Genomic DNA, 25,908 nt, shown 5'->3' on the forward strand with positions numbered 1-25,908 from the left:
TTCTCCTGTACATTAAATGAATACATATCTGCTAATTTCTACGTTTTGAATTGATTTTGAGAAATGCAGCGTAACAGTTTGTCAGGTGAAAGAACAAGAAAGAAAACACATAATGTATGATCAGAATTTCATAGAGTCTGACATGTCTGAATCAGGCATGTTCATGTCCCATGACACATTTCCTGTCTGGTGTTAGTCCAGTAACAAATAGGCAACAGTGGGGTCAGAGTGAGTTAGTTTGACCGACACACACAGCCAGTTGAATCAATACATTGAAAGTGTCCACAGAGGGGAAAGGGGAAATAGGTCTCTCTCATCTCCCCCATGCACTTTTCCCCGGTCTTAATGCGTTCCCAATGGAACCCTATTCCCTATATAGTGCACTATTTTTGACCAGAGCCCTATGCACTATGTAGGGGATAGGGTGCAATTTGGGATGCAAACCCCTATCTGCTGTGCCTGTTTATTGAGTTATTGGTGCTATTCTGCTCTTGGGCCTTTTTAATTAATGTCATGTGGTCGTGGTTACACACCATGCTCCATTAGGTTAACAGAGCAGTGGTTGGCATTGACACACAGCCGGGGTTTTGACTGACACTTATTCTTGACATAGTCGTGTTGCCGTGGTGAACATCCTAGACACAGAAGTCTATTTTAACGCTACACTAGTAGATCATTTTCTCATGTCTGTTGATCGTGTATTGTATTATGATGCTATGTGGTGTCTTTCATGTGTATTGTTACTGACACATAGGCTATGCTAACCGTGTTCTGGACGCAACTCGGAAACATTTATTGTTATATACTGGTATGACCAGTTTAGTTTGGTTGATAATGTGTAATAACAATGAAAAATATATATTTATTAGAAATTACACTTTGAATTCAGTTTACGAGCAACCGAACCCAGTAATCCTTTAACACGCTGTTCTCCATACTTCTCGGTAACCATAGCAATCCTCCTCGTGTCTCTCCCTGGCCAAGTTAGTGTTTGATTCTTGACAAAAGGTGTAGCTACATATTAAATGCAATTTCCGTAGCTCACAACACAGTGAATAGGATATTCATATAAAGCTTCAGGTGTGGTCTAGTGAGGATAGCCAGTGGGTACATGTAGGTTGGGCTATAATATACCAGATATGCCTTGATTGATAAAGAGTGTAGGATGTTGCATTTTTGTTATTCTTGCTAAAATATTCTGATTACATTTGCTACTGTGTCTCTGGTGAGTTCAGTAGTTGCTTGGTATTACAGTCTTTCTCTTTCTGTTGATACTTTGCCTGCAACATGCAATGATGGTTCAGTGTCAGATTAGATTGAAATAGGATTAGCTCTCTGCACCTGCCTTTGTTTCTGTTATGTATAATAAATGCAGTAATTTGATAAACAGTGATGCATACATTGGAAATGCACTGTAAAGAATGGGGCCTCTGGTTGAAATATTGTAGGCCCATTGCATTGTGAGCTATATTTATAGCTATTTATATGTCCTGGCTAGCTATATATTATTTAGACTATATTTTAGAGTTCTCCCCTCTCTCCACTCATCCCTCTCTCCACTCATCTCTCTCTCTCTCTACTCATCTCTCTCTCTCCACTCATCTCTCTCCACACATCTTTCTCTCCACTCATCTCTCTCTCTCTCCACTCATCTCTCTCTCCACTGCCTGAAGTAAGTTGGACTTTGTTCCCTTTCACTCTCTCCATGATACAAAAAACATGGTTTGTTATTTACAGGTATTGTTATTTACCGGCAAAACATGGCATTTAAACAGTATAGCAACACTGCAGGTCCCGTAGCTTGTATCCACCCCTTCACGACCCTCTACTGTTGATTTACCTTCCACCACATTTATATGGTCCTGCATTGTGGTTACAAAACCTCATACATTGACAGACACCTCACTTGATCAACTGTGGGTACTCACTTTAAGGTACTCTGAAAGCAAAAACATTTCAATGCAAATCGATAAATAAAGATCTGTTTCTATTATATTCCAGCTCTAATTATCATAGTTTCTGTGCACGTATTATATCCATAGCATTCTGTATCACCCGTGACCAAAAGGCTACAGAGGTTAACCAACCAACCAGGAAACACGCGGCACTGTGCATGATTATTATGAAGTGTTTTTCATTCACTTCCTCCTTTTTGCCCTGTTTTGTTTAGAGCCACTTCTTTATGAGTCTGTCTGAGTGAAGAGGAGGAGAGAAACTCCATCTTGCTCTTTTTTTTTATCCTAGGGACAAAATGTTCCTTGCCAGTGGCATTAGCCAGCTAGAAGAGAGGAGGGTATGTGGGTGGATGTTATACTGAATGGGATTGGGAGACAATTACATTCATTGGATCATACTGCACTAACAGGTGTCTCTCCGTGAGAGGAAATTAGTCCCCTGGATAGTGTAGGTCACCGTGCTTACAGACACTAACCATCCCTGGCCTGCTCTCATAGCTCAGACAGACACTAACCTGGCCTGCTGCTATAGCTCAGAGAGACACTAACCTAACCTGGCCTGCTGCTATAGCTCAGACAGACACTGACCTGGCCTGCTGCTATAGATCAGACAGACACTAACCTGGCCTGCTGCTATATCTCAGACAGACACTAACCTGGCCTGCTGCTATATCTCAGACATACACTAACCGCCCTGGCCTGCTGCTATAGCTCAGACATACACTAACCTGGCCTGCTGCTATATCTCAGACATACACTAACCGCCCTGACCTGCTGCTATAGATCAGACAGACACTAACCTGGCCTGCTGCTATAGATCAGACAGACACTAACCTGGCCTGCTGCTATAGATCAGACAGACACTAACCTGGCCTGCTGCTATAGCTCAGACAGACACTAACCTGGCCTGCTGCATAAGCTCAGACAGACACTAACCTGGCCTGCTGCTATAACTCAGACAGACACTAACCTGGCCTGCTGCTATAGCTGAGACAGACACTAACCTGGCCTGCTGCTATAGCTCAGCCAGACACTAACCTGGCCTGCTGCTATAGCTCAGACAGACACTAACCTGGCCTGCTGCTATAGCTCAGACAGACACTAACCTGGCCTGCTGCTATAGCTGAGACAGACACTAACCTGGCCTGCTGCTATAGATCAGACATACACTAACCTGGCCTGCAGCTATATCTCAGACATACACTAACCGCCCTGGCCTGCTGCTATAGATCAGACAGACACTAACCTGGCCTGCTGCTATAGATCAGAGAGACACTAACCTGGCCTGCTGCTATAGATCAGACAGACACTAACCTGGCCTGCTGCTATAGCTCAGACAGACACTAACCTGGCCTGCTGCTATATCTCAGACATACACTAACCGCCCTGGCCTGCTGCTATAGATCAGACAGACACTAACCTGGCCTGCTGCTATAGCTCAGACAGACACTAACCTGGCTTGCTGATAAATCTCAGACAGACACTAACCTGGCCTGATGTTATAGCTCAGACAGATACTAACCCTCACTGGCCTGCTGTTATAGCTCAGACAGACACAAACCTGGCCTGCTGCTATAGCTGAGACAGGCACTAACCTGGCCTGCTGCTATAGATCAGACAGACACAAACCTGGCCTGCTGCTATAGATCAGACAGACACAAACCTGACCTGCTGCTATAGCTCAGACAGACACTAACCTGGCTTGCTGATAAATCTCAGACAGACACAAACCTGGCCTGCTGCTATATCTCAGACATACACTAACCGCCCTGGCCTGCTGCTATAGATCAGACAGACACTAACCTGGCCTGCTGCTATAGATCAGACAGACACTAACCTGGCCTGCTGCTATAGATCAGACAGACACTAACCTGGCCTGCTGCTATATCTCAGACAGACACTAACCTGGCCTGCTGCTATATCTCAGACAGACACAAACCTGGCCTGCTGCTATAGCTCAGCTGGACACTAACCTTCCCTGGCCTGCTACTATAGCTGAGACAGGCACAAACCTGGCCTGCTGTTATAGCTCAGACAGACACAAACCTGGCCTGCTGCTATATCTCAGACAGACACTAACCTGGCCTGCTGATACATCTCAGACAGACACAAACCTGGCCTGCTGCTATAGCTCAGCTGGACACTAACCTCCCCTGGCCTGCTGCTATAGCTCAGCTGGACACTAACCTTCCCTGACCTGCTGTTATAGCTGAGACAGACACAAACCTGGCCAACTGTAATAGCTCAGACAGACACAAACTTGGCCTGCTGTTATAGCTCAGACAGACACAAACCTGGCCTGCTGCTATAGCTCAGACAGACACAAACCTGGCCTGCTGCTATAGCTCAGACAGACACTAACCTGAAATGCTGCTATATCTCAGACAGACACAAACCTGGCCTGCTGCTATAGATCAGACAGACACTAACCTGGCCTGCTGCTATAGCTCAGACAGACACTAACCTGGCCTGCTGCTATAGCTCAGACAGACACTAACCTGGCCTGCTGCTATAGCTCAGACAGACACTAACTTGGCCTGCTGCTATAGCTGAGACAGACACTAACCTAGCCTGCTGTTATAGCTCAGACAGACACAAACCTGGCCTGCTGCTATAGCTCTGACAGACACAAACCTGGCCTGCTGCTGTTGCTCAGGCAGACACTAACCTGAAATGCTGCTATATCTCAGACAGACACTAACCTGGCCTGCTGCTATAGCTCAGACAGACGGTAACCTCCCGTGGCCTGCTGCTATAGCAAAGCTGGACACTAACCTGACCTGGCCTGCTGCTATTGCTCAGACGGACACAAACCTGGCCTGCTGTTATAGCTCAGACAGACACAAACCTGGCCTGATGTTATAGCTCAGACAGATACTAACCCTCACTGGCCTGCTGTTACAGCTCAGACAGACACTAACCTGGCCTGCTGTTATAGCTCAGACAGACACAAACCTGGCCTGCTGCTGTAGCTGAGACAGACACTAACCTGGCCTGCTGCTATAGATCAGACAGACACAAACCTGGCTTGCTGCTATAGCTCAGACAGACACTAACCTGACCTGCTGCTATAGATCAGACAGACACTAACCTGACCTGCTGCTATAGCTCAGACAGACACTAACCTGGCCTGTTACTATAGATCAGACAGACACTAACCTGGCCTGCTGCTACAGATCAGAGAGACACAAACCTGGCCTGCTGCTATAGCTCTGACAGACACTAACCTGGCTTGCTGATAAATCTCAGACAGACACAAACCTGGCCTGCTGCTATAGCTCAGACAGACACAAACCTGGCCTGCTGCTATAGCTCAGCTGGACACTAACCTTCCCTGGCCTGCTGCTATAGCTGAGACAGACACAAACCTGGCCTGCTGTTATAGCTCAGACAGACACAAACCTGGCCTGCTGCTATATCTCAGACAGACACTAACCTGGCCTGCTGATACATCTCAGACAGACACAAACCTGGCCTGCTGCTATAGCTCAGCTGGACACTAACCTCCCCTGGCCTGCTGCTATAGCTCAGCTGGACACTAACCTGACCTGTCCTGCTGCTATAGCTCAGCTGGACACTATCCTTCCCTGGCCTGCTGCTATAGCTGAGACAGACACAAACCTGGCCTGCTGTTATAGCTCAGACAGACACTAAACTCACCTGCTGTTATAGCTCAGACAGACTCAAACCTGGCCTGCTGCTATAGCTCAGACAGACACAAACCTGGCCTGCTGCTGTAGCTCAGACAGACACTAACCTGGCTTGCTGATAAATCTCAGACAGACACAAACCTGGCCTGCTGCTATAGCTCAGACAGACACTAACCTGACCTGCTGCTATATCTCAGACAGACACAAATCTGGCCTGCTGATAAATCTCAGACAGACACAAACCTGGCCTTCTGCTATAGCTGCGACAGACACAAACCTGGCCTGCTGTTATAGCTCAGACAGACACAAACCTGGCCTGCTGCTATAGCTCAGACAGACACAAACCTGGCCTGCTGCTATAGCTGAGACAGACACAAACCTGGCCTGCTGCTATAGCTCAGCTGGACACTAACCTTCCCTGGCCTGCTGCTATAGCTCAGCTGGACACTAACCTTCCCTGGCCTGCTACTATAGCTGAGACAGACACAAACCTGACCTGCTGTTATAGCTCAGACAGACACAAACCTGGCCTGCTGCTATATCTCAGACAGACACTAACCTGGCCTGCTGATACATCTCAGACAGACACAAACCTGGCCTGCTGCTATAGCCCAGACAGACACTAACCTGGCCTGCTGCTGTTGCTCAGACAGACACTAACCTGGCCTGCTGTAATAGCTCAGACAGACACAAACCTGGCCTGCTGCTATATCTCCGACAGACACTAACCTGGCCTGCTGATACATCTCAGACAGACACAAACCTGGCCTGCTGCTATAGCTCAGACAGACACTAACCTGGCCTGCTGCTGTTGCTCAGGCACACAGTTTCCTGCCTTGGCCTGCTGCTTTAGCTGAGACAGACACTAACCTGGCCTGCTGTTATAGCTCAGACAGACACAAACCTGGCCTGCTGCTATATCTCAGACAGACACTAACCTGGCCTGCTGCTATAGCTCAGACAGACGGTAACCTCCCGTGGCCTGCTGCTATAGCTCAGCTGGACACTAACCTTCCCTGGCCTGCTGCTATTGCTCAGACGGACACAAACCTGGCCTGCTGTTATAGCTCAGACAGACACTAACCTGGCCTGCTGTTATAGGTCAGACAGACACAAACCTGGCCTGCTGCTATAGCTGAGACAGACACTAACCTGGCCTGCTGCTATAGATCAGACAGATACAAACCTGGCTTGCTGCTATAGCTCAGACAGACACAAACCTGACCTGCTGCTATAGATCAGACAGACACTAACCTGACCTGCTGCTATAGCTCAGACAGACACTAACCTGGCCTGTTCCTATAGATCAGACAGACACTAACCTGGCCTGCTGCTACAGATCAGAGAGACACAAACCTGGCCTGCTGCTATAGCTCAGACAGACACTAACCTGGCTTGCTGATAAATATCAGACAGACACAAACCTGGCCTGCTGCTATAGCTCAGACAGACACAAACCTGGCCTGCTGATAAATCTCAGACAGACACAAACCTGGCCTGCTGCTATAGCTGCGACAGACACAAACCTGGCCTGCTGCTATAGCTCAGACAGACACAAACCTGGCCTGCTGCTATAGCTGAGACAGACACAAACCTGGCCTGCTGTTATAGCTCAGACAGACACAAACCTGGCCTGCTGCTATATCTCAGACAGACACTAACCTGGCCTGCTGATACATCTCAGACAGACACAAACCTGGCCTGCTGCTATAGCTCAGCTGGACACTAACCTCCCCTGGCCTGCTGCTATAGCTCAGCTGGACACTAACCTGACCTGGCCTGCTGCTATAGCTCAGCTGGACACTAACCTTCCCTGGCCTGCTGCTATAGCTCAGACAGACACAAACCTGGCCTGCTGATAAATCTCAGACAGACACAAACCTGGCCTGCTGCTATAGCTCAGACAGACACTAACCTGACCTGCTGCTATATCTCAGACAGACACAAATCTGGCCTGCTGATAAATCTCAGACAGACACAAACCTGGCCTTCTGCTATAGCTGCGACAGACACAAACCTGGCCTGCTGTTATAGCTCAGACAGACACAAACCTGGCCTGCTGCTATAGCTCAGACAGACACAAACCTGGCCTGCTGCTATAGCTGCGACAGACACAAACCTGGCCTGCTGCTATGGCTCAGCTGGACACTAACCTTCCCTGGCCTGCTGCTATAGCTCAGCTGGACACTAACCGTCCTTGGCCTGCTGCTGCTAACAGACACAAACCTGGCCTGCTGCTATAGCTCAGACAGACACAAACCTGGCCTGCTGCTATATCTCAGACAGACACTAACCTGGCCTGCTGATAAATCTCAGACAGACACAAACCCGGCCTGCTGCTATAGCTCAGACAGACACTAACCTGAAATGCTGCTATGTCTCAGACAGACACAAACCTGGCCTGCTGCTAAATCTCAGACGGACACTAACCTGGCCTGCTGTTATAGCTCAGACAGACACAAACCTGGCCTGCTGCTAAATCTCAGACGGACACTAACAAACCACTAACCTGTTATATCTCAGACAGACACTAACCTGGCCTGCTGCTAAATCTCAGACGGACACTAACCTGACCTGCTGCTATATCTCAGACAGACACTAACCTGGCCTGCTGCTATATTTCAGACAGATACTAATCTGCCCCGGCCTGCTACTATAGCTTGGATAGTCACTAACCTGGCCTGCTGCTATGTCTGAGACAGACACTAACCTGACCTGCTGCTATGTCTGAGACAGACACTAACCTGGCCTGCTGCTATAGCTTGGATAGTCACTAACCTGGCCTGCTGCTATGTCTGAGACAGACACTAATCTGACCTGTTGCTATAGCTTGGATAGTCACTAACCTGGCCTGCTGCTATGTCTGAGACAGACACTAACCTGACCTGCTGCTATGTCTGAGACAGACACTAACCTGACCTGCTGCTATGTCTGAGACAGACACTAACCTGACCTGCTGCTATGTCTGAGACAGACACTAACCTGGCCTGCTGCTATATCTCAGACAGACACTAACCTGGCCTGCTCCTATATCTCAGACAAACACTAACCTGACCTGCTGCTATATCTCAGACAGACACTAACCTGACCTGCTGCTATATCTCAGACAGACACTAACCTGACCTGCTGCTATATCTCAGACAGACACTAACCTGGCCTGCTGCTATATCTCAGACAGACACTAACATGAACTGTCCTGCTGCTATATCTCAGACAGACACTAACCTGGCCTGCTGCTATAGCTCAGACAGACACTAACCGCCCTGGCCTGCTGCTATAGATCAGACAGACACAAACCTGCCTTGATGCTATAGTTTAGACAGACACTAACCTGCCTTGATGCTATAGCTCAGACAGACACTAACCTGGCCTGCTGCTATATCTCAGACAGACACTAACCTGGCCTGCTGCTATATCTCAGACAGACACTAACCTGGCCTGCTGCTATATCTCAGACAGACACTAACCTGACCTGCTGCTATATCTCAGACAGACACTAACCTGGCCTGCTGCTATATCTCAGACAGACACTAACCTGGCCTGCTGCTATATCTCAGACAGACACTAACCTGACCTGCTGCTATATCTCAGACAGACACAAACCTGCCTTGATGCTATAGTTTAGACAGACACTAACCTGCCTTGATGCTATAGTTTAGACAGACACTAACCTGCCTTGATGCTATAGCTCAGACAGACACTAACCTGACCTGCTGCTATATCTCAGACAGACACTAACCTGGCCTGCTGCTATATCTCAGACAGACACTAACCTGGCCTGCTGTTATAGCTCAGACAGACACAAACCTGGCCTGCTGCTATAGCTCAGACAGACACAAACCTGGCCTGCTGCTATAGCTCAGCTGGACACTAACCTACCCTGGCTTGCTGCTATAGCTGAGACAGACACACACCTGGCCTGCTGTTATAGCTCAGACAGACACAAACCTGGCCTGCTGATAAATCTCAGACAGACACAAACCTGGCCTGCTGCTATAGCTCAGACAGACACAAACCTGGCCTGCTGATAAATCTCAGACAGACACAAACCTGGCCTGCTGCTATTGCTGCGACAGACACTAACCTGTTCTGCTGTTATAGCTCAGACAGACACAAACCTGGCCTGCTGCTATAGCTCAGATAGACACAAACCTGGCCTGCTGCTATAGCTGCGACAGACACAAACCTGGCCTGCTGCAATAGCTCAGACAGACACAAACCTGGCCTGCTGCTATAGCTCAGACAGACACTAACCTTCCCTGATCTGCTGCTATAGCTCAGCTGCACACTAACCTTCCCTGGCCTGCTGCTATAGCTGAGACAGACACAAACCTGGCCTGCTGTTATAGCTCAGACAGACACAAACCTGGCCTGCTGCTATATCTCAGACAGACACTAACCTGGCCTGCTGATACATCTCAGACCGACACAAACCTGGCCTGCTGCTATAGCTCAGCTGGACACTAACCTCCCCTGGCCTGCTGCTATAGCTCAGCTGGACACTAACCTTCCCTGGCCTGCTGCTATAGCTGAGACAGACACAAACCTGGCCTGCTCTTATAGCTCAGACAGACACTAACCTGGCCTGCTGTTATAGCTCAGACAGACACAAACCTGGCCTGCTGCTATAGCTCAGACAGACACAAACCTGGCCTGCTGCTATAGCTCAGACAGACACTAACCTGAAATGCTGCTATATCTCAGACAGACACAAACCTGGCCTGCTGCTATAGATCAGACAGACACTAACCTGGCCTGCTGCTATAGCTCAGACAGACACTTACCTGGCCTGCTGCTATAGCTCAGACAGACACTAACCTGGCCTGCTGCTATAGCTCATACTGACACTAACCTGGCCTGCTGCTATAGCTCAGACAGACACTAACCTGGCCTGCCTCTGTTGCTCAGGCACACAGTTAACTGCCTTGGCCTGCTGCTTTAGCTGAGACAGACACTAACCTGGCCTGCTGATATAGCTCAGACAGACATTAACCTGGCCTGCTGATATAGCTCAGACAGACGGTAACCTCCCGTGGCCTGCTGCTATAGCTCAGCTGGACACTAACCTTCCCTGGCCTGCTGCTATTGCTCAGACCGACACAAACCTGGCCTGCTGTTATAGCTCAGACAGACACAAACCTGGCCTGATGTTATAGCTCAGACAGATACTAACCCTCACTGGCCTGCTGTTATAGCTCAGACAGACACTAACCTGGCCTGCTGTTATAGCTCAGACAGACACAAACCTGGCCTGCTGCTAAAGCTGAGACAGACACTAACCTGGCCTGCCGCTAGAGATCAGACAGACACAAACCTGGCTTACTGCTATCAGACAGACACTAACCTGGCCTGCTGTTATAGCTCAGACAGACACAAACCTGGCCTGCTGCTATAGCTGAGACAGACACTAACCTGGCCTGCTGCTATAGATCAGACAGAAAACAAACCTGGCTTGCTGCTATAGCTCAGACAGACACTAACCTGACCTGCTGCTATAGATCAGACAGACACTAACCTGACCTGCTGCTATAGCTCAGACAGACACAAACCTGGCCTGCTCCTATAGATCAGACGGACACTAACCTGGCCTGCTGCTATAGATCAGACAGACACAAACCAGGCCTGCTGCTATAGCTCAGACAGACACTAACCTGGCTTGCTGATAAATCTCAGACAGACACAAACCTGGCCAGCTGCTATAGCTCAGACAGACACAAACCTGGCCTGCTCATAAATCTCAGACAGACACAAACCTGGCCTGCTGCTATAGCTGCGACAGACACAAACCTGGCCTGCTGTTATAGCTCAGACAGATACTAACCCTCACTGGCCTGCTGTTATAGCTCAGACAGACACTAACCTGGCCTGCTGTTATAGCTCAGACAGACACAAACCTGGCTTTCTGCTATAGCTCAGACAGGCACTAACCTGACCTGCTGCTATAGATCAGACAGACACTAACCTGGCCTGCTGATAAATCTCAGACAGACACAAACCTGGCCTGCTGCTATAGCTCAGACAGACACTAACCTGAAATGCTGCTATGTCTCAGACAGACACAAACCTGGCCTGCTGCTATAGATCAGACAGACACTAACCTGGCCTGCTGCTATAGCTCAGACAGACACTTACCTGGCCTGCTGCTATAGCTCAGACAGACACTAACCTGGCCTGCTGCTATAGCTCATACTGACACTAACCTGGCCTGCTGCTATAGCTCAGACAGACACTAACCTGGCCTGCTGCTATAGCTCAGACAGACACTAACCTGGCCTGCTGCTATAGCTGAGACAGACACTAACCTGGCCTGCTGCTATAGCTCAGACAGACACTTACCTGGCCTGCTGCTATAGCTCAGACAGACACTAACCTGGCCTGCTGCTATAGCTCATACTGACACTAACCTGGCCTGCTGCTATAGCTCAGACAGACACTAACCTGACCTGCTGCTATAGCTCAGACAGACACAAACCTGGCCTGCTCCTATAGATCAGACGGACACTAACCTGGCCTGCTGCTATAGATCAGACAGACACAAACCAGGCCTGCTGCTATAGCTCAGACAGACACTAACCTGGCTTGCTGATAAATCTCAGACAGACACAAACCTGGCCAGCTGCTATAGCTCAGACAGACACAAACCTGGCCTGCTCATAAATCTCAGACAGACACAAACCTGGCCTGCTGCTATAGCTGCGACAGACACAAACCTGGCCTGCTGTTATAGCTCAGACAGATACTAACCCTCACTGGCCTGCTGTTATAGCTCAGACAGACACTAACCTGGCCTGCTGTTATAGCTCAGACAGACACAAACCTGGCTTTCTGCTATAGCTCAGACAGGCACTAACCTGACCTGCTGCTATAGATCAGACAGACACTAACCTGGCCTGCTGATAAATCTCAGACAGACACAAACCTGGCCTGCTGCTATAGCTCAGACAGACACTAACCTGAAATGCTGCTATGTCTCAGACAGACACAAACCTGGCCTGCTGCTATAGATCAGACAGACACTAACCTGGCCTGCTGCTATAGCTCAGACAGACACTTACCTGGCCTGCTGCTATAGCTCAGACAGACACTAACCTGGCCTGCTGCTATAGCTCATACTGACACTAACCTGGCCTGCTGCTATAGCTCAGACAGACACTAACCTGGCCTGCCTCTGTTGCTCAGGCACACAATTAACTGCCTTGGCCTGCTGCTTTAGCTGAGACAGACACTAACCTGGCCTGCTGATATAGCTCAGACAGACATTAACCTGGCCTGCTGATATAGCTCAGACAGACGGTAACCTCCCGTGGCCTGCTGCTATAGCTCAGCTGGACACTAACCTTCCCTGGCCTGCTGCTATTGCTCAGACGGACACAAACCTGGCCTGCTGTTATAGCTCAGACAGACACAAACCTGGCCTGATGTTATAGCTCAGACAGATACTAACCCTCACTGGCCTGCTGTTATAGCTCAGACAGACACTAACCTGGCCTGCTGTTATAGCTCAGACAGACACAAACCTGGCCTGCTGCTAAAGCTGAGACAGACACTAACCTGGCCTGCCGCTAGAGATCAGACAGACACAAACCTGGCTTACTGCTATCAGACAGACACTAACCTGGCCTGCTGTTATAGCTCAGACAGACACAAACCTGGCCTGCTGCTATAGCTGAGACAGACACTAACCTGGCCTGCTGCTATAGATCAGACAGAAAACAAACCTGGCTTGCTGCTATAGCTCAGACAGACACTAACCTGACCTGCTGCTATAGATCAGACAGACACTAACCTGACCTGCTGCTATAGCTCAGACAGACACAAACCTGGCCTGCTCCTATAGATCAGACGGACACTAACCTGGCCTGCTGCTATAGATCAGACAGACACAAATCTGGCCTGCTGCTATAGCTCAGACAGACACTAACCTGGCTTGCTGATAAATCTCAGACTGACACAAACCTGGCCAGCTGCTATAGCTCAGACAGACACAAACCTGGCCTGCTCATAAATCTCAGACAGACACAAACCTGGCCTGCTGCTATAGCTGCGACAGACACAAACCTGGCCTGCTGTTATAGCTCAGACAGATACTAACCCTCACTGGCCTGCTGTTATAGCTCAGACAGACACTAACCTGGCCTGCTGTTATAGCTCAGACAGACACAAACCTGGCTTTCTGCTATAGCTCAGACAGGCACTAACCTGACCTGCTGCTATAGATCAGACAGACACTAACCTGACCTGCTGCTATAGCTCAGACAGACACACACCTGGCCTGCTCCTATAGATCAGACAGACACTAACCTGGCCTGCTGCTATAGATCAGACAGACACAAACCTGGCCTGCTGCTATAGCTCAGACAGACACTAACCTGGCTTGCTGATAAATCTCAGACAGACACTAACCTGGCCTGCTGCTATAGCTCAGACAGACACAAACCTGGCTTGCTGCTATATCTCAGACAGACACTAACCTGGCCTGCTGATAAATCTCAGACAGACACAAACCTGGCCTGCTGCTATAGCTCAGACAGACACTAACCTGAAATGCTGCTATGTCTCAGACAGACACAAACCTGGCCTGCTGCTAAATCTCAGACGGACACTAACCTGGCCTGCTGTTATATCTCAGACAGACACTAACCTGGCCTGCTGCTAAATCTCAGACGGACACAAACCTGGCCTGCTGCTATAGCTCAGACAGACACTAACCTGAAATGGTGCTATGTCTCAGACAGACACAAACCTGGCCTGCTGCTAAATCTCAGACGGACACTAACCTGGCCTGCTGTTATAGCTCAGACAGACACTAACCTGGCCTGCTGATACATCTCAGACAGACACAAACCTGGCCTTCTGCTATAGCTCAGCTGGACACTAACCTCCCCTGGCCTGCTGCTATAGCTCAGCTGGACACTAACCTGACTTGGCCTGCTGCTATAGCTCAGCTGGACACTAACCTTCCCTGGCCTGCTGCTATAGCTGAGACAGACACAAACCTGGCCTGCTGTTACAGCTCAGACAGACACTAACCTGGCCTGCTGATATAGCTCAGACAGACACAAACCTGGCCTGCTGCTATAGCTCAGACAGACACTAACCTGGCCTGCTGATAAATCTCAGACAGACACAAACCTGGCCTGCTGCTATAGCTCAGACAGACACTAACCTGAAATGCTGCTATATCTCAGACAGACACTAACCTGACCTGCTGCTATATCTCAGACAGACACTAACCTGACCTGCTGCTATATCTCAGACAGACACTAACCTGGCCTGCTGCTATATCTCAGACAGACATTATCCTGGCCTGCTGCTATATCTCAGACAGACATTATCCTGGCCTGCTGCTATATCGCAGACAGACACTCCCCTGGCCTGCTGCTGTAGCTCAGACAGACACTCACCTGGTCTGCTGCTATAGCTCAGACAGACACTAACTTGCCCTGTCCTGCTGCTATATCTCAGACAGACACTAACTTGCCCTGTCCTGCTGCTATATCTCAGACAGACACTAACTTGCCCTGTCCTGCTGCTTTACTGTAGCTCTGCTGTTGTACTTGTTGTTTGAGTCACAACGAGTCTGAGACTGGAATTCTGATCCAGGATTAGTTTTTCCTTCATCATCATATGGAATAATATATGAATTTATGATGAAGTGTCTCAAAGTAATAGTGTGTATCTAGTTTCAGTGCCCAGATTCCCCAAACACTTATTTCGCAAGAACTTAAGAAGGTTCTTAAGAACAAAAATGAAGACTACATAAGATGGTTCTTATGCAATTCCTCAACAATATCTTAAGACTTAATGATTTTCTTACGAACTTCTGAAATATCTTCTTACAAATCTTCGTAAGATGTTTGTTGCTAGGCAACCATTTTTAGCTACCTCTCTAGCTAGCTAATAAAACACACTATAATTAAACACACTACAATAAAACACACTACAATAAAACACACTATAATACACATCATTAAACATATTTAAGAAAAGCAATCACATTCTGTAACATATAAGTCTCCAATCAATAATGTTAAATGCCTGAAAGGAATACTGTTATTTTTCCACACATAAGGGGCAAAAAAAACCTAACCAGATTTCCCCAATTCTGTGGAGACCAAAGGGATCTCCAGAGTTATCTATCCCTTAGAACGGGTTTGGTCATTTGTACATCTAAAATTAATCAATGAAGTAATGTACAGAGGAAGTTTCTGCAAGACTACTGTGTAAATACATAAGAGCTCTCTTCTTACAGACAGAGAGGTCCAGTGATGATTTTAGCATGTAAATCTTGGTGGGGAAAAACAAAAAAAATTGGGATGTATGCCAGCAAAGACACCACACAACACTAAACAATACATTCATTGCATTATAACGGTGACAAACGGTGCCAACAAACTGTTAGGGCATACAGTACATAAAGCTGTTCCAACAGCAGAGTCCCAACAGCAGTACCAACACCTTACCACTGCTCCACATGGCTATCAGTGAAGCCTTGTCTGGCAGTGAAACAGTTAATTCAGCCTCATTTACTGCCATTAAAAAAAACATAGCTGATATGGCTGACTTGTTTAAACAAATGTGGTTTCTAATGACAATTGAGATTTACAAACTATGGCATAAGGGGACGACGACAAGCGGATAATTGGCAATCCGTAATTTAGATTAAGACATCAATGAGCGAGCTAGGACGGACGTAGTGAATATAACTATTTGTTCAGCACTTTTGAAATGTACAGCCACAGAATTCAGAATATGGGCCATTCTTCCAGTGTTCTCCCTGTACACCAAGTCAGAACCGTAGGATAAATAAAGGAGGCATATAAAGCAGACAATGATAGCTCTTACAATATTTGATGATTACATTTCTCTAATACAGGGGCCCCACCAAGTCAGAGCAGTAGGCAAAATTAAAAGGTGAAAATAGACCAAATAATTAGGGTGAAGCACATGGGCTACTAACAGCTTACTACACAACATCCACTTAGTATTATTAATATTACAATATTAACTCTCTTAGCTACTGTATACATATCTCCCTGGCATATTACAGCATACAAAACATTTTTGCACTCACCTCACCTCACCTTTTTGGACTCACTTGAAAAGGAAGGTAGCGCGGCGGTCCTTCGTGGATTTTTGGTGCCTTCAAGTCAAAACATTGAATCATGATGACATCACAGATCTTCAGGTCGTAGCTCTCGAGTTGGGTGAAAGTTAAAAACGTATTTTCACAGTCATAGTTTGATTTTCCCAGTTGTCTTGAACTCACTGAAGTCAGATTTTGCAGTTCCGAGTTAACAGTTGTTTTGAGCGCGGCACAAATCATGCTTCATTGACAGCATGGCCAATGTTGAATGTTTATAATTTCAAGCTAGGAAAAGAGACCCTTAATCTTAGACTTGGTACCTCACAGCCACTCCACTGAATAGCAAGCTAATGATAGCTTTGCGATGCTTGCAGTTAGCCACTTATTCCTTCCAAACCACTCATTGTTGAATTTGCGATTTCCAACTTGTTGTGTAATGTTTATGTCCAGTGGCCGATGAGCACCGATTTAACATCCGTAAGTGATTTTTGGATTGAGTCAATATCATGCTGAAGGTCACAAATGGCCTGCTGCACTGAAGAGGCACAGGAATAAACAACTGTGTCATCTGTGCCCTTGTCCTCTTTCTCAGACTACAATGGCAGCGACTCCTGTGGCGGGCGGGGCGCAGTGCACGCTAACCAAGGTTGCCAGGTGCACAGTGTTTCCTCCGACACATTGGTGCGGCTGGCTTCCACATTGGTGCGGCTGGCTTCCGGGTTGGATGCGCGCTGTGTTAAGAAGCAGTGCGGCTTGGTTGGGTTGTGTATCGGAGGACGCATGACTTTCAACCTTCGTGTCTCCCGAGTCCGTACGGGAGTTGTAGCGATGAGACAAGATAGTAGCTACTAAACAATTGGATGCCACGAAATTGGGGAGAAAACGGGGTACATTTCAAAAAAATAACAAAATAAAAAAAATAGAATGGCTGCTTATATTATAAGAGGTAGAATTGCAAATATCCTGGGTGTTAAAGTCACACTGTTTTGACATAATTAAATGCTTCACATTTTAACATTCATCCATTAACTAATTGAATCTCTTCTCTCTCTCTTCTAGTATTTGGGTTGCATTGAAGTCCTTCGGTCGATGAAATCACTGGATTTCAACACGAGATCGCAAATAACAAGGTAAGAGATTCATGTATTTTGTTGAAGGAAATGGATACTATGTGGGAGCAATTTATTATGTGTTGTGTAATCCATTTCACCCACATCTTACCCATACTTTATCCCTGTTTTACCCAAATGTAACCCTATTTTACTCATGTTTTACCCCGGTTTTGCCCCTGTTTTACCAATGTTTTTATTTTACCCATATCTTACCCATATTTTATCCCTGTTTTACCCCCATTTTATCCCTATTTGACCCCACATTTTATCCCTATTTTTGACCCCATGTTTTACCCCCATTTTATCCCTATTTGAGCCCATGTTTTACCCATATTTTATCCATATTAACCTGTTTTACCCCCATTTTATCCCTATTTGACCCCATGTTTTACCCCCATTTATCCCTATTTGAGCCCATGTTTTACCCATATTTTATCCCTGTTTTACCCCCATTTTATCCCTATTTGACCCCACATTTTATCCCTATTTGACCCCATGTTTTACCCCCATTTTATCCCTATTTGAGCCCATGTTTTACCCATATCTTATCCATATTACCTGTTTTACCCCCATTGCATTCGGAAAGTATTCAGACTGACTTTTTCCACATTTTGGTACGTTACAGCCTTATTGTAAAATGTATTCAATTGTCCCCCCCCCCCCCCCATCAATCTACACATAATACCCCATAATGACAAAGCAAAAACAGGTTTATAAAAAAATAAAAGCTGATATATCACATTTACATAAGTATTCAGACCCTTTATTCAGTACTTGGTTGAAGCACACCTGTATTTGGAGAGCTTCTCCCTCCCCCCTCTCATTTGCTAGCATTTAAAAAAATCTGTTTTCGCTTTGTCATTATAGGGTGTGTAGATTAATCATTTGTTTTATTTAATGCATTTTAGAATCAGGCTGTAACGTAACAAAATGTGGAAAAAGTCAAGTGGTCTGAATACTTTCTGAAGGCACTGTACCTCTTATACTCACCTAACTGACCCCCTTTATTTAAATTAATCTCCACTGTCCCCAACAAATAGAAACATTAGAAGAAGCCTGTATTTTCTATGAGAGAGAGAGAGAAATAGAGAGAGAGAGTGTGTGTGAGAGAGAGAGGGCGAGATAGATAGGGAGAGATGGAGAGAGGGGGAGAGAGAGAAAGAGAGAGAGGGAGGGAGTGGGAGAGATGGAAAGGGGGAGGGAGAAAGGTAGAGAGAGAGAAATAGAGAGAGAGTGTGTGTGTGTGAGAGAGAGAGAGAGAGAGAGAGAGAGAGAGAGAGAGAGATGGAGAGAGAGAGAGAGAGAGGGAGAGAGGGAGGGAGTGGGAGAGATGGAAAGGGGGAGGGAGAAAGGTAGAGAGAGTGAGTGAGAGAGTGAGTGAGAGAGAGAGATGGCGAGATAGATAGGGAGAGAGAGGGAGAGATGGAGAGATGGGGAGAGAGAGAGATAGGGGGAGAGAGAGAGAGAGAGATAGGGAGAGAGAGAGAGAGAGACCCTTAATCATTTGTTGTTTTCAAACTTCTGAGCGAGAGCGAGAGAGAGAGAGAGAGAGAGAGGGAGAAAGGTAGAGAGAGAAAGAGAGAGAGGGAGATGGAGAGGGGGGGAGGAAGAAAGGTAGAGAGAAAGAGAGAGGGAGAGGGAGTGGGAGAGATGGAGAGGGGGAGGGAGAAAGGTAGAGAGAGAGAGAGTCAACTTTTGGTATACTATAAATAGACTTCCTATTCTAAAATAATTGAGAGCATGTATTTAAAGACGGTGATAAAAATAAAATAAACACATTTCTCTCTCATCACCACCAAAGCTACTGCTATAAATGTACTGTAGCATAACCCTGTTATTTTGTTTCTTATTGTATTATTAGGTGCATTATCATCATACCACTCTAGAATCTAGAAGGAAGCTGTCTTCAAACAGAGGGCCAGGATTCAAACACGTATTTCCCTTGTCTCTATCTGTTGTAGAAGAATGCAGGTAGCCTAGCGGTTAGGAGTGTTGGGCCAGTAACCTAAATCTGTCGATGTGCCGTTGAGCAAGGCACTTAACCCTCATTGCTCCTGTAAGTCAGTGTCTGCTAAATGATTCAAATGTGAAATGCTACCGTTTGTGAACCGGCTGTCCTCTAGGTCCTCCAGAATCCATAGACATACAGTGCCTTCGGAAAGTATTCAGACCCCTTGACTTTTTCCACATTTTGTTACGTTACAGCCTTGTACTAAAATGGATGAAATAAAACACATTCTTCAGCAGTCTACACACAAAAACACATAATGACAAAGTGAAAACAGGTTTTTAGAAATTTTAGCAAATGTATTACAAATAAAACAGAAATACCTTATTTACATAAGTTTTCAGACCCTTTGCTATGGAACTCGAAATTGAGCTCAGGTGCATCCTGTTTCCATCTAACATCCTTGAGATGTTTCTACAACTTGATTGGAGTCCACCTGTGGTAAATTTCATTGATGGGACATGATAACACTCTAGAATCTAGGAGGAAGCTGTCTTATAGCAGAGGGCCAGGATTCAAATACATATTTCCCTTGCCTCTATCTGTTGTAGAAGAATGCAGGTGGTCTAGCGGTTAGGAGTGTTGGGCCAGAATGGCCTTGGTCAGGGAGGTGACCAAGAACGCGATGGTCACTCTGACAGAGATCCAGATTTCCTCTGTGGAGATGGGAGAACCATCCAGAAGGACAACCATCTCTGCAGCACTCCACCAATCAGGCCTTTATGGTAGAGTGGCCAGACGGAAGCTACTCCTCAGTAAAAGGTACATGACAGCCTGCTGGAGTTTGCCAAAAGGCACCTAAAGGACTTTCAGACCATGAGAAATAAGATTCTTTGGTCTGATGAAACCAAGATTGAACTCTTTGGCCTGAATGCCAAGCGTCACGTCTGGAAGAAACCTGGCACTATGCCTACGGTGAAGCATGGTGGTGGCAGCATCATGCTGTGGGGAAACCTGGCACTATGCCTACGGTGAAGCATGGTGGTGGCAGCATCATGCTGTGGGGAAACCTGGCACTATGCCTACAGTGAAACATAGTGGTGGCAGCATCATGCAGGGGAATGTTTTTCAGCAGCAGGGCCTGGGAGACTATTCAGGATCGAGGGAAAGATGAACGGAGCAAAGTACAACGAGATCCTTGATGAAAACCTGCTCAGGAGTTCAGACTGGGGCGAGGGTTCATCCTCCAACAGGACAACGACCCAACGACCCTAAGCACACTCTCTCTGGAGAGAACTGAAAATAGCTGTGCAGCAACGTTCCTCATCCAACCTGACAGAAGATCTACAAAGATGAATAGGAGAACCTCCCAAAATACAGGTGTGCCAAGCTTGTAGCGTCATGGCTATGAAGACTCGAGGCTGTCGTCGCTGCGAAAGGTGCTTCTACAAAGTACTGAGTATTTTTTTTAAATATATATATATATATATATATTTTAACCTTTATTTAACTAGGCAAGTCAGTTAGGAACAAATTCTTATTTTACAATGACGGCCTACCCCGGCCAAACCCTCCCCTAACCGGGGTGACGCTGGGCCAATTGTGTGCCGCCCTATGGGACTCCCGATCACAGCCGGTTGTGATACAGCCCGGGATCGAACCAGGGTAGTGACACCTCTAGCACTGAGATGTATTGCCTTAGACAGCTACGCCACCTAGGAGCGAAGGGTTTGAATACTTATGTAAGACACTGTATTTCTCTTGCATCTATAAGACTGATGATTGCTAAGCTTACCCGTTGTTTTACCAGCTCTATTTTCTGTGGCATGGAAGAGTCACCATCCTGTCCTTGTGTCCTTCTATCTCTCTACCACCAGAGAGGCCATCAGCTTGGTGTGTGAGGCAGTCCCGGGGGCCAAGGGAGCACTGCGGAAGAGAAAGGTACCCCCGAACTTACTCCCCATATCTGGGCAGGGAGGGAGAGAGCGAGAGAGTGAGAAAGAGATTGAGAGGGAGTGTGTGTGTGTGTGTGTGTGAGTGTGTGTGTGTGTGAGAGAGTGAGAAAGAGATTGAGAGGGAGTGTGTGTGTGTGTGTGTGTGTGTGTGTGTGTGTGTGTGTGTGTGCGTGTGTGTGTGTGTGTGAGAGAGAGGGGAAGGGATGGGGGTGTGGGACTGTGTTCTCTGTGTGCGTGGGCATAGATCCAGCCCACGATGAACAGTGAGTGTTCAGCTATGGTCAGCTCTGCTCAGTGACTCATGTAGAGCAGAATATCACTAATCAGGAGGCTGAGCTGGAGATGGGGAGCCATGCAATGTGTCTGTATCCTCGTAGTGTGGGGTGTTGATCCATGCCATGTGTTTGACCTGAAGATGGAGAGCCATTCTACATGTGTTACTGTGTGGATCCATGTTTCTGTCTTAGAGAAGCTTGCCCTCATACTATGGGGTATGTGTCATTGTGGTGTTGTGTGTGTGTGTGTGTGTGTGTGTGGGGGGGGGGGGGGGGGGGGTATTAATGAGATGGATATGGGGAGCCATGCTAGCTAGCTATGTGCCTGAGAGAAGCGTGTCCTCTTACAATACATTTAATCAGAGCAATATTCAGGTTGGATTCCATGCTAGCCTTTCCAATGTATATATGTGTCTAACACATATCACAACTGGCTCTGCCTGAAATAATATAATAATATAACAATATGATGCCCTTAAACTGTAGACCAGCGGTCACCAACAGGTTGTCGATCTCCAAGACATTTCTAGTCGATCGCCAAACATTTCTGTAAAAAACAACAACGACAAAGCCTTGTGTTCCTATAGTTTTATTAGTCTCGGGCTGTTGGTGGTAGGTGCAGCCAATTCAGCTGCCCTGCGCGCCGGGTAGGAAAACTGTTGCCATTTCATGTGTCTGAAGGTACAAACTCTGCCTTCCCGGTGGGCGTGGAGAGGAAATCAAGTGCACTACGCCATCTCTGGCCTATCAGATTGCTCAGATGACCGAGTCTGCAGTAACGTAGCAGGCATACAAGAAAGCTACGGCAAAATTGATACTGTGAGATTTCAAAACGTTTAAATCCATATGAATAGAGAGACTGTCAACGAAGACAGCAAAGAGCTGCTGTTTTTATGAGTGAGTTCATGTTTAAGTTCTTACTCAGCACTGTCAACACTTTGTTTTCAACAGTTTTTTAACCCATAAAATGCGTGTTCTTCCTATTTCCACTCAGCGCTACAACCAGCACTGCAGCTGTAATGAATGAGTAGGAAAGTGTCTCTATAGGCTTGCGTTGTTATTATTAGCGGCTTGGGTCTTTTTTAATATCGAGGAATATTTCACTCTCTCTGTTCATAGGAGGAACAACATGAACTTGCGCATTAATGCGGTGCGACTCAAGTTTCGCTATCAGCTGGATGACCGTGTCCCTTTTTGGTCAGTGTCAGTGGAGGAAAGGGAGAGCGGAGGGATGTTGAGAGACTGACCCTCAGTTTGCTGCTCTCTCCATCTGCTGAGATTGACCCTCAGTCTGCTGCTCTCTCCCTCTGCTGAGACTGACCCTCAGTCTGCTGCTCTCTCCCTCTGCTGAGACTGACCCTCAGTCTGCTGCTCTCTCCCTCCACTGAGACTGACCATCAGATGCAGGCACCATCAGCCCAGTAAAATAAAAAGCAGATTATTTAAACGTATGCTCACTCAGCTGTGCCTCACAAGTAATACAACAATGGATCTATTACCGGTATGATCATATAGCCTACCTCAAAATGTTAAATTTTTTTTTTTTATAAATGTCCCGAACAACAATGCATTGGTAGGTGAATTCAGGCAAAGCCAGTATGGTGATAATGTATTGGCCTATAGCTTACTGAACAAACCTCATTGCTACAGTACTGTTTTTAATTGGTTAATGTTACATTTTTTAAGTCATGGTAATAAAAAATCAGAGCGGGTAGATCTCGACATGCATTTTGACTCAGAAAGTGATCTTGACTCAGAAAAGGTTGGTGACAACTGCTGTAGACTATCAGAGTATATCAGCTGCTTCAGTGTCCTGGCACTTTTGGTTTCTGAATAAAATGACCAAACAAAATGTATTATTCATATTATTATTGCTCTATTTGTGTATGATGTACAACTCATCTCCTACCTGCCTCTCTTCTCTCCCCCCAGCCTCCATCTAAAGCCCTGTCCAGCATCTTGGGGAAGAGTAACCTTCAGTTTGCTGGGATGAGCATCAATTTGAATATCTCCACCAGCAGCCTCAACCTGATGACCCCAGACTCCAAACAGGTCAGTTTACAAACAATGTAAAGTTCCCTTTCGTGAAGAAAATATCTTTCTGTAAGAGATGTCAAGAACAGTTAGGCCTACAGTGTTATTTGATTTCCTGATCAATGTGTGTGCCTCTGCCAGATCATAGCCAATCATCATATGCAGTCCATTTCCTTTGCATCAGGAGGAGATCCAGTGAGTGATCCAGTAAGAACCATATTTTTTTATTTGAACCTTTATTTGAACCGTTATTTAACTAGGCAAGTCAGTTAAGAACAAATTATTATTTACAATGGGAGAGAGCTTATGGGAAATGTGGTTCACAAACACAAGGGGAAAAACAGGAAGATTTATGGGCCACGTTTTATCTGTTGAATGAATCTGACTGTAGATTATGGCTATAGACAATCCTGAGACTCATCCAAGTCTTTAATATGGGCAGATCGATGTTTAGTTTTTATATTTAACTAGGCAAGTCAGTTAAGAACAAATTCTTATTTACAGTGATGGGCCTACCGGGGAACAGTGTGTTAACTGCCTTGTTCAGGGGGCAGAACGACAGCTCGGGGATTCAATCCAGCCACCTTTCTGTTACTGGCCCAATGCTCTAACCACGAGGCTACCGGACCCCACATCGGTTTATTTTGTTTATCTCTCATGTCAATCCAGTGTATTAACACATCTATACATTAGTATGCAGACTCTCCTTAGGACTGCTGTAGATGTCGATGTATGAATGCCTTCTTGGTTGACTTTCCCTTTGGCGTCTCTGTTCACCATTCACTAATTTTCCTTTCCTTGGTCCAGGACACGACTCATTATGTTGCCTATGTAGCAAAAGATCCTGTCAACCGAAGAGGTAGGCCCTACCTGTATTTCCCTTCTTCTTCTTCACCTTTCTCCTGCTGGTAGTTGACCTCTGCACCTCTTCTCCTATTCTAGCGTGTCATATTCTGGAGTGTTGTGATGGTCTGGCCCAGGATGTGATCAGCACCATTGGCCAGGCCTTTGACCTCCGTTTCCAGCAGTACCTCCAGTGTCCCTCCAGCAAGATGACCTCTGTACACGACAGGTGAGCCCGTCTGCCATCATAGGCGACAGTGACATTATTTCCTATGTTTTGTGTGTGTGTGTGTGTGTGTGTGCCCTACTAGACATATGTTGTACGTCCTTCCCATCCTCCCTGCTAGACATACAGTTGAAGTCAGAAGTTTACATACTTGGAGTCATTAAAACTCACTTTTCAACCACTCCACAAATTTCTTGTTAAAAAACTATAGTTTTAGCAAGTCGGTTAGGACATCTACTTTGTGCATGACACAAGTAATGTTTCCAACAATAGTTTGCTGACAGATTATTTCACTTATAATTCACTGTATCACAATTCCAGTGGGTCAGATGTTTACATACACTAAATTGACTTTACACAGCTTGGAAAATTCCAGAAAATGATGTCATGACTTTAGAAGCTTCTGTTAAGATAATTGACATAATTTGAGTCAATTAGAAGTGTACCTGTGGATGTATTTCAAGGCCTACATTGCCTGTTTGCTTGACATCATGGGGAAATGAAAATAAATCAGCCAAAAATTGTGACCTCCACAAGTCTGGTTCATCCTTGGGAGCAATTTCTAAACGCCTGAAGGTATCACATTCATCTGTACAAACAATAGTACGCAAGTATAAACACCACACAGCTGTCATACCGCTCAGGAAGGAGACGCGTTCTGTTTCCTAGAGATGAATGTACTTTGGTGCGAAAAGTGCAAATCGATCCCAGAACAACAGCAAAGGACCTTGTGAAGATGCTGGAGGAAACAGGTACAAAAGTATCTACAGTGCCTTGCGAAAGTATTCGGCCCCCTTGAACTTTGCGACCTATTGCCACATTTC

General features: G+C 46.5%; 1 protein-coding gene across 2 annotated transcripts in view; it reads left to right on the top strand.

Annotated features, from left to right (window-relative positions):
- shc3 (SHC (Src homology 2 domain containing) transforming protein 3) overlaps positions 1-25,908 on the top strand; it is a 47,301-nt gene that overhangs the window by 7,146 nt on the left and 14,247 nt on the right. For both annotated transcript variants that reach the window (XM_090191455.1, XM_036936877.2), the window contains exons 2-7: positions 17,751-17,821; positions 21,629-21,692; positions 23,914-24,033; positions 24,157-24,222; positions 24,823-24,874; positions 24,958-25,087. In XM_090191455.1, coding sequence (XP_090047581.1) covers positions 17,781-17,821; positions 21,629-21,692; positions 23,914-24,033; positions 24,157-24,222; positions 24,823-24,874; positions 24,958-25,087 — 473 coding nt within the window. In that variant the 5' untranslated portion in view covers positions 17,751-17,780. The remainder of the gene's footprint in view (positions 1-17,750; positions 17,822-21,628; positions 21,693-23,913; positions 24,034-24,156; positions 24,223-24,822; positions 24,875-24,957; positions 25,088-25,908) is intronic.

The sequence above is a fragment of the Oncorhynchus mykiss genome, chromosome 12 (assembly GCF_057628025.1).
Source record: "Oncorhynchus mykiss isolate SJ-2025 chromosome 12, ASM5762802v1, whole genome shotgun sequence".
In the NCBI taxonomy this organism is placed as follows: Eukaryota; Metazoa; Chordata; class Actinopteri; order Salmoniformes; family Salmonidae; genus Oncorhynchus; species Oncorhynchus mykiss.